The 10,692-nt window shown below is 38.7% G+C and overlaps 1 protein-coding gene and 1 pseudogene across 1 annotated transcript in view; one reads left to right on the forward strand and one right to left on the reverse strand.

The window, feature by feature from the left end:
* The window catches only part of TERB2 (telomere repeat binding bouquet formation protein 2), a 27,705-nt gene that overhangs the window by 4,329 nt on the left and 12,684 nt on the right, over positions 1-10,692 (reverse strand). Inside the window, 2 exon segments of the mRNA XM_017872764.1 lie at positions 1,106-1,194; positions 9,108-9,219. Of these exon segments, the coding sequence (XP_017728253.1) occupies positions 1,106-1,194; positions 9,108-9,219 (201 nt within the window).
* Positions 3,837-4,434, forward strand: LOC108530094 (5-azacytidine-induced protein 2-like; annotated as a pseudogene).

A 10,692-nucleotide genomic window follows, 5' to 3' on the forward strand; every position in this document is an offset into this window, starting at 1 on the left:
TAAAAAATTTGTTTTGTGTTACACTGTTATGTCTTTTTGAACAATCAGACTGTTTTTTATCCAGCAATAATACATAAAGCAGCACTATTACATGTCCAAATTTAGGTATATGTCCTTACCTATGGCTGATTTTAATATTTATTGTTGCTCTTTTAAATATACTAATAAATGTTTGGTAAGTCCAAATGAACAGGGATAGTAATATGGCAAGACATCTAGGATCTAGGAAACTGGACTAGCTGCAAGAGGTAGTTTTAACATTGCTAAATAAAGAGAAAATGATGAATACACAAATTATTTTTTAAATAAGTGTTCAAAACCCATACTTTAAAATTGCTCTTTTAAAACAATTTTAAAAAAATCTTTATTTTTAAAATTGTTATCAATCACTCCACTGAATACTACTCAGATCAAAGTATCTAAATATCCATCTCACTCAACACAGTTCAAACCCCAATGGCCACTTTTCAGTTGGTCTCCTTGGATCTACCCTCTCAATGTCAGCTGTGGTTAGTTGTCTTCTCCTTATGTAGGACACTAGTATAGGAAACCCAAATATGGAGTCCATGGACACCTGGGTAATCCATGTATAGGGTTCTGGGCATCTGTGAGTCTTTTACAATTATATGTAAAGTTTGTGTGTTATGTTTTTTGTTTGGTTTTTAAAGATTTATATATTTGATATTGAATGGAATGGCAGTGTGTGTGTTATGTTTGTATGTGTGTATGCTAAGGAAAGGGGCCTGTGTTTCATCAGATTCTCAAAAGAAACTATGATTGGGGCTGTTCATCTAATTTATCTTCCAAACTGGGACACTTGAGAATTAAAAACTAATGCCAGAACAACAGCATAAACCACATGTAAATAGGGACATGTGGTCACCCTACCTTGATACCATTGTTTTAGCACGGAAAATATAAAAGCATATTCCTGGGTCAATTCTGCAGGTAATTTACTCAATATGTAAAGGATGTCTCCTCCATTACCATGCTTAATAGAGAAGGCTCTACTTTCTAGGTATTTGAAATACAACAGCTTTATTCAACACAATATTCCCTTGTTTCTTCCCTACCTGAGTTTACTCTAAATTTTATTTTAAACTACCTGTTACCATGTTGTTAACTGGGTAATTCTGTAGAGGGAAGTACATCTGCTTTTCTACAACTGGAGTTCTTATAAAATGCTTTTCTGGGCTGTAAAATAAAACATACAGAAAGTCACATATATATACTATATATATGTCTATATGTATTACATTTATATTAAAATATATTTATAATAAATATTTACATTTACTACAGTATATTACACCACATATGTATATATTTGGATTTGTTTTACAAGTGAGAACTCATTTCAGGCAATATATATAGTGATTTTAAAAAATATATAAAATGCTTCACAAATACGCATGTCATCCTTGCGCAGGGGCCGTGCTAACCTCTGAATAGTTCCAGTTTTGGTATATGTGCCATCAAAGTGAGCACATATATAGTAATTTCATTGCTCTTTGATCAGACTTCAGTCTTACTGGGGGAAAATGTTAACTATTAACTTCTTTTGTGCTTTTAAGTAATACAAAAACCCATATAGATATTCTGGTGTTCTTGGCCACTTTACAAAACAAGTATTTGAGTCTCTAGAGTCCTGGGTCTTTTTCTCAATACCCCTGAAAGTACAGTAATGCAATACTATATATTCAGACAAAATACACGTATACATATGTAATATTAAATCTGCCAAAAGAAAAGCATAGTAGATTCTATTTTAAATGATCACAACATTTTTGTTAGTGTTCAAATAATTGGGCCTCTATTAATTAGTACTTCCACAGTTTACTATAACAAATAAAAACTGATGTCTGGGCCCGGCTCAGTGGCTCATGCCTGTAAATCCAGCACTTTGGGAGGCTGAGGCAGGTGGATCACCTAAGGTCGGGAGTTCAAGACCAGCCTAGCCAACATGGTAAAACCCCATCTCTACTAGAAATACAAATCAGCTGGGTGTGGTGACATGTACCTGTAATCCCAGCTACTCGGAAGGTTGAGGCAGGAGAATCACTTTAACCCAGGAGGCAGAGGTTGCAGTGAGACAAGATCGTGCCACTGCACTCCAGCTTGGGCAACAGAGTGAGACTCCATCTCAAAAAAAAAAAAAATTGGTGTTCTAATTATACAATTATAAAATCTAAAAAAAAATTATGTTCTAATTTTTAAAAGCTAAAAGGTGGCCAGGAACAGTGGTTCACACCTGTAATGCTGGCATTTTGGGAGACAGAGGTGGGTGGATCACTTAAGGTCAGGAATTTGAGACCACCCGGGCCAACATGGTAAAACCCTGTCTCTGCTAAAAATACAAAAATTAGCCAGGTGTGGTGGTGGGCAGCTGTAATCCCAGTTACTTCGGAGGCTGAGGCTAGAGAATTACTTGAACCTGGGAGGTGGAGTTTGCAGTAAGCCGAGATGGCACCACTGAACTCCAGCCTAGATGACAGAACGAGACTCTGTCTCAAAAAAAAAAAGGTAAAAGGATCTCAACTAAAAGATCCTATTTTCATTCATGTCTTTTTGAACAGTCACTATTTAAAAGTGATAATGTTTACTATACTTAGACCACATACAACTAATAATATAATTGTATAAAAGAAAACCTCAATAATTAAAATTGGAGTCATCCTTAAATTTATTATTTTCCTAAAACTCTAGAAGTACACTGAGTAATAGCAAAGGCTTTATTTTCCATTTTTAAGGCTGGGTGCGGTGGCTCACGCCTGTAATGCCAGCACTTTGGGTGGCCGAGGGAGGTGGATCACCTGTGGTCAGGAGTTCCCGACCAGTCTGGCCAACATGGTGAAACCCTGTCTCTACTAAAAATACAAAAAATTAGCTGGGCATGGTGGCGCACACCTGTAATCCCAGCTCCTCAGGAGGCTGAAGCAGTAGAATCACTTGAACCTGGGAGGCAGAGGTTGCTGTGAGCCGAGATTGCGCCATTGCACTACAGCCTGGGCAACAAGAGTGAAACTCCGTCTCAAAAAAAAAGAAAAAAAAAAAAAAAAAAAAAAAAATCTTCTATTTCATTTAAACTCTCCCAAAAGAAACTACTCATTAGGATGAAATCCTACAAATAAAGCAAAATTGTGTTCCCAGAAAAGTCAGGGACCACCCATTATTTAATTCTGGCCAAACAATAGCAGAAAAAGGGAAAAGAGGTTGGGGGGGCGGATGAAAAGGAAGACATATTGTGAAAGAAGGAATACTTTCATTATTTTATAAGTCTCGCTCTGTCGCCCAGGCTGGAGTGCAGTGGTGCAGTCTCGACTTACTTCATGCTCAGGCCTCCCGGGTTCACGCCATTCTCCTGCCTCAGCCTCCCGAGTAACTGGGACTACAGGTGCCCGCCACCGCGCTTGGCTAATTTTTTGTATTTCTAGTAGAGACGGGGTTTCATTGTGTTAGCCAGGATGGTCTCGATATCCTGACCTTGTGATCCGCCTGCCTCAGCCTCCCACAATGCTGGGATTACAGGCGTGAGCCACCGCGCCTGGCCAGAATACTTTCATTATTAACAAATGATATGACTATGCACCCTGAAGAGCCAAGAGAATCGATTAAAATGTCCTTAGAATCTTAAGGAATTCCAAATGGGTAGATATAAGACCAATACCCTCAATTCAATAACTCAGAGTGGCTGCTTTCGCTGGTAAAGTGGAGGTATCTTCAAGGAAATCGGAACCCGTGGTGATCCCTGGCAACTCGATCTGTTTGGGGCTGTTTCTAAACATTAGGGAATGGAAACTCGGTGGCGGCCCTAAGTAGCCTGGTTTCGGGCTCTCATGGATGCACTCATAGAAGGTGATACCTGTATGCTACATTATGAAAAAAACCCAGCAACTCCAGTTTCAACATATTGAGGAGATGCTTCTGTTGCTTCCCGTTTTGCCCATATGAAAACACCAAAAAAGGACTTAAGGATTCAAGAGAAGTCTTATGTTAAAAAAAGAATTAGATTTTTGGAAGAAAAGCTTACAGGAGCTCAATTAGATGAAGAAACAAGTTTTGTGGAATAGCAACAAGTAAATAAGGCCTATTATGTATATTGAAACATTTGCATTGATAGAGATAATTTAGAGAGCAAATCAGATAAAATGAGTCAACACAACTCTGAATCTTTAAAAGTATTGAATGAACAGATGCAATCTAAAGAAGTAGAACTCTAGCTAAGGACAGAGGTGGAAACTCAGCTGGTGATGAGGAATTTCAATCTACCTTCATCAAACTGGGAGGTGGAAAAGTTAAGCTGTGACCTGAAGATCCATGGTTTGGAACAAGAGTTGATGAGGAAAGAATGTAATGATCTCAAAATAGAACCACTCAAAAACCAAACAAATCTATCTGTATCAGGAAGACAATCTGAAGAGCAGAGATCTCTGAAGAGTAAGAACTTCAAGTGATAATAAGCAGAATGCATACTGGCAACTGAGGAGATAAATGTCTAACTTATATCTGGTGACTCAAGTGCTAGCTGAACTATTAAGAAAACTGAAAACCCCAACTGCAATCAAGAAAGCCTGAACCTCAGTAGGATGCATTGAAGACCCTTGGAAAGATGGCACAAAACTGCACATAATGAATTTTACTGCAACATATACAAGACATCCCCTTCTCTCACCAAATGGCAAAGCTCTTTGTTATACTACATCTTCCCCTTTACCAGGAGATATAAAGGTTTTATCGGAGAAAGCAGTCCTCCAACCACGGACAGATAATGAGAGAGCCATTCCTAATGAGGGCACACACTCTTATGGCAGAAATTCTCCGGAAGATCACTTTGAGTATTCCCAATCCCTCCTGACACAAGTGAGACAGCATTTAGGGAAATTAAAAGTAAAATTTTGGCCGGGCGTGGTGGCTCATGCCTGTAATCCCAGCACTCTGGGAGGACAAGGCGGGCGGATCACGAGGTCAGGAAGTCGAGACCATCCTGGTTAACACGGTGAAACCCTGTCTCTGCTAAATATACAAAAAAAATTAGCCGCACGTGGTGGTGGGTGCCTGTAGTCCCAGCTACTCGGGAGGCTGTGCCAGGAGAATGGTGTGAACCCAGGAGGCAGAGCTTGCAGTAAGACGAGACCACGCCACTGCACTCCAGCCTGGGCGACAGAACGAGACTCTGTCTCAAAAAAAAAAAAAGTAAAACTTTGCCTTTTAACCAATGTGCCACCACTGCATTACTTGGATCAACATAATCAAAATTTCCTTTATAAGACTTAACTCTGAAGAGATTTATCATTTCATCACAAGGACACTATCTCTCAGTGGTTCTCTCAAGAAATTACTTAACAAACTAAACATAGATTTTGATTAAAAGTTTGGAGAGTCCTTTAGTACATGCATTTGAACATACTGTATGATATTATGTAGTTTGTTTCTAGTATGAAAGAATACCCTCCAGCTCCATATTCTAAGAAACAGATATATGCTACTATTTTTTTTTTTTTTTTTTTTTGGTACATGGCCTCACTGTTTCACTTTGGTTGAAGCACAGTGGAATGACCACAGATTGCTCACTGCAAACCTCAACTCCTAGGCTTAAGCAATCCTCCTGCCCCAGCCTCCCAAGTAGCTAGGACTACAGGAGTACACCACTACACCCAGTTAATTTTTTTTTTTTTTTATCTTTTGTAGAGACTGGGTCTCTCTCTGTTGCTCAGACGGGTCTTGAACTCCTGGCCTCAAGCTATCCTCATGCCTCAGCCTTCTAAAGTGCTGGGATTACAGGTGTGAGCCACCATGCCTGAACTGCTACTATACTAATTAATAAATACCTTGGGCCCAGAAGTTTAAGACCAGCCTCAGCAACATAGTGAGATGCCATCTTGACAAAAAAAAAAAAATTAATTAGGCTGGGCAAGTTGGCACACATGTAATCCTAGCACTTTGGGAGGCCTAGGAGGGTGGACTGCTTGATGCCAGGTGTTTGAGACCAGCCTGGCCAACATGGCAGAAACACATTTCTATTAAAAATACCAAAAACAACTGGCCATGCATGGTGGTACACACCTGTAGTCCCAGCTACTCAGGAGACTGAGGCATGAAAATTGCTTGAACCCAGAAGGTGGAGGTTGAGAGGTTACAGTGAGCCAAGATTATGCCACTGTACTCCAGCCTGGGTGACAGAGTGAGACCCTGTCTCAAAAAAAAATTTCTTTTTTTTTAATTAGCCAGGCGTGGTGGCACACATCTGCCGTCCTAGCTACTCAGGAGGCTGAGGTGGGAGGATTGCTTGAGCTCGGGAGTTCCAGATTGCAGTGAGCTATGATCATGCCATCTCACTGCAGCTTGGGTGACACAGCAAGATCTTGACTCACACACACACACACACACACACACACACACACAAAATTAAGTAAATAAATAAATAAACATAAGGTGTTTAAGAAAGAAAAAGAAAACAACTCCTCTTTATACCGTAATTTCCACCTCTGGGAATTTACATGAAGAAAACTATCAAAAAAGTAGAGTAAGATTTATTTTTAAAAAGATGTTCATGGAGATGTCATAAAAGTAACAAATTGTAGGCCAGGTGTGGTGGCTCATGCCTGTAATTCTGGTAGCATTTTGGGAGGCTGAGGAAGGAGGATCTCTCACCAGGGAGGTTGAGGCTGCAGTGAACTGAAATGACACCACTGCATTCCAGCCCTGGGGGTCAGAAAGAGCTTTTGTCTCAAAATAAATAAATAAATAAATAAATAAATAAATAAATAAATGTGTTAAACAAACAAAATGAAATGCCATATGCTGCCATTTCACATCATAATATCAAATAAGATTTTTCGACTAGGCCTGGTTTATGCCTGTAATCCCAGCACTTTGGGAGGCTGAAGCAGGTGGATCACTTGAGGCCAGGAATTTGAGACCAGCCTAGGCAACATGCTGAAACCCCATCTCTACTAAAAACACAAACAATTAGCTGGTGTGGCAGGGTGGCATGTGCCTGTAGTCCCAGCTGCTCGGGAGGCCGAGGCACAAGAATTGCTTGAACCCAGGAGGCAGAGGTTGCAGTGAGCCGAGATCACACCACCGCACTCCAGCCTGCACTCCAGACTCCAGAGGAAGATTCTGTCTCAGTGAAAAACAAAAAACGAAAGTTATTACTGGGAGAGGATTTGGGAGAAATTAGGATTTTATACTAATTCTGTACTGCCTGATTTCTTGTACATCAAGTTTGTATGATGTAAAAAAAAATCAATGTCCCTAGTAGTATGCTAACAAGTGCTCCAGCAGGTAAATTGAGGGTATATTTTATCTATGTTCACACTGCACCCTCTGCTGTTTCCATAAAGAAAAGGCTTGAAGTAGACACCTACCCAGGGTTTATTCATATCCTTTGTCCATTTTTGTTGTTTTCGATTGGACGTATTTTCCCAGATTTGTAATACCTCTTTGTGTATTAAGGAAATTAGCCTTTATGGGAGAAAACTTGAAAATTATATAAATTACATCATTACTTTTATTTTGAAGACAGATAACTACTGTTTGATCATTTTTATTACAGCAGCTAAATACCAGACTGCAGGGTACCCCAGTCCCATCCTCTCCTCCCCCAATTCTACTCCTGACTTTCTTTCCGTGTCCTGACCAAAAATTACAGAGTGCTTTGACTGCTCTGTGAGACAGCCCAGTGCAGGGTTCTCCCAGTGGGCTTGAACTCAAACCAGGACCTTAAACATTTCCAGGCACTGATAAAAGTATCTAGGTTGCTGCTCAAAACACTGAAAGAAACTGGCCTCAGCCCTGAGCCAGATTCCTTAAACCCTCATATAAACTCCATACCCAGACCCCCTCACTGTGGACATACCTAGGTAAAACACCCCTTTTATCTTGTCCATTGCAAGGATTGGTGCAGTAATCTGCAAGTTCCCTCAATAAATGCTTTAGACTGATTACTCTACTTAGTGGCTCTTTCTTTAGAATCCCAACTGACCACAACTTGGGACAGTCTGGGGCACTCCCTTGTAGGGACTCCCCTGCCTCCACTTTTAGGTTGACTCCGGCCACAGGTTTGGAGGATAAAACATACACTTCTGAAGAATCAATGTTCCCTATGAATATTTGAAAAGCAACTGAATTGGAAACCATAGAACTAGAACTAGATCATGTATAAGCCTGCAATGAGAAGGCCTCTCATAAATTGGTCCTAATATAATGGCAAGGCCATGTTTGTTTGTCTTTTTAAATTAATTTCTTGTTTTTCTTTGAGATAGAGTATTGTTCTGTCACCCAGGCTAGAGTGCAGTGGCGTGATCACGGCTCACTCCTGGGCTCAAGCGATCCTCCCACCTCAGCCTGCAAATAGCTGGGACTACAGGTATGTGCCACTATGCCCAGCTAGTATTTTAAATTTTTTATAGAGATGGGGTATCCCCATGCTGCCCATACTGGTCTCAAATTCCTGGGCTTAAACAGTTATCCGGCTTCAGCCTCCCTAAGTGCTGAGATTATAAGCATGCGCCACAATACCCAGTTTAAATTTAATTTCTTAAACCAAAGTAATATATTACAAGCAATTTGGAAAGAAGAGGGGAAATCATTCGCCACTTTTCATCCTAATAAAATTACTGCTAATATGTAGTGTATTTCCTTCCAAGTAAAAAATATATTTTAAGATTCTTTTGTAGTTCATAAGCATGATGATTAGGTTTTCACACACAGAAACATATAATTTTTAAATAATTTATTAACTGTTATCATACATAAAATCCTTGTTTCCTTTCTGCAGAGACAGTATGGTATGTTATACTATGAGATAGTATAGTATGCTACATAGTAAATACATAGTATAGTATTTAATGACTAACATTTAAATGAATGGGCTCTGACTCACTTCAAATCCTGCTTCTCCCCTACTTAATAAAAGTTTGTATGACTTTGGGGAAATTGCTTATCTTTCTAATCATAGATCTCTTTTTTTTTTGTATAATGGGAATGATTATAATGCTATCAGTCTCATAGGAAAACTGAAAATTAAATGAGATAAGCACACAATCAGTGCTCACAGATGTCTACATTGAATTGAGTATCAGTGAAGTTTATGAATTCAGTACCTTTCGGATAATTCTTTTTTGTGCTCTGTTGCTAGTTCACCGTTTTCCCCAAGGGTCTTTATTTCATTTGGTGTTACTTCATCATGCTGTGGATAGAAAAATAAATCACAGTCTAAAAAATCATCATACCAATGATCCAATCAGTAATGTTTTTAAAAGGGAAAAATAAACTGGCAATATATATATCAAAAGCCATAAAATATTTACACATTTAAGTCCACTCAATCTAGCTTGGTGGAGAAAATTTACAAAATTTTGTCCACACACACATATAATTATACTATATATTTTTAGAGACACATAAAGAAGACGAGAATTTTAAATATACCAGCTGTGATTATGTCAGATAAGTAAAACTTCGACTGATTTTATTCTCCTTTCAAGTATTGAAATTTCCTCTAATGTGGTTATATTACTTTTAGTCACAAAATAAGGAAACAAAAAAACTTGCTACTAATTTAAACTTTCTTAAAATCCTTGACTTAAGGATTCCTGGGCTTCCTGTGAGCTACAAAACTATAAAATAAGCTGAACAAATTATATTTCTCCTTCAAAAGGACAGTGAAGTATTTAGCTATAAAGATATAAAATAACTCAATGTATGTTAAGCTTTTCCTAAATATTTTGTGAAAGCAACTTAGATACTGGTGTCTATCACATAATCTATTTTACATACCATTGAGAAGTTTCCTTTCTTTTCTTTTCTTTTTTTTTTTTTTTTTGAGACAAAGTCTTGCTCTGTCGCCCAGGCTGGAGTGCAGTGGCATGATCTCTGCTCACTGCAACCTCCACCTCCCGAGTTCAAGCAATTCTCCTCCCTCAGCCTCCCAAGTAGTTGGGATTACAGGCATCAGCCACCACATCTGGCTAATTTTTTGTATTTTTAGTAAAGACGGGGTTTTGCCATGTTGCCCAGGCTGGTTTCAAACTACCAAGCTCTGGCAATTAGCCTGCCTCAGCCTCCCAAAGTGCTGGGATTACAGGTGTGAGCCACCGCGCCCAGACACTATTAAGAAGTTTCCATATTTAAATAAAAACTTAAATCCACTCCAAACAATAATAATGATAATGCTCCCAGATTTACCCTTGTTATTGCCATTCGATGAGTACCTCCCACTCATATATGCTATGGTTACATGATTATAATTGGCTAACACTCATACCAACCAATATTGTGAAATAATTGACAAACTTTTATCATGTAGCAATATAACTTCTAGAGTCAACATCCATACAAGCATGTTCTAGTAATTTTTTAGTACAAAAAACATTGGATTGGGTTAGAGCTGAGAAAATTTAGCTCCACTTTGCTAATATCTGCCAACGTGTACTAAAACTGGTCATTATATATTCTTTCCCTTAGTTTTCTCATGTATAAAGCTAAATGATGAAATTAGTGATCTGTAAACTCTAAAGTTCTGGTAGAGTCAATAATTACCATCAAATAATAACCATTGCATTACTGCTCACGTTCCTGGAAACACTGTGAAAAGTCAAGGATTAGATATTTCAGTCCTTAGTACAACATACTGTTACCTCCTAGACAAAAAAACTGAAAGAACTATTATTTTCAGATGATGATGCC

Source organism: Rhinopithecus bieti, unplaced genomic scaffold (assembly GCF_001698545.2).
Source record: "Rhinopithecus bieti isolate Rb0 unplaced genomic scaffold, ASM169854v2 scaffold_6945, whole genome shotgun sequence".
Lineage (NCBI taxonomy): Eukaryota > Metazoa > Chordata > Mammalia > Primates > Cercopithecidae > Rhinopithecus > Rhinopithecus bieti.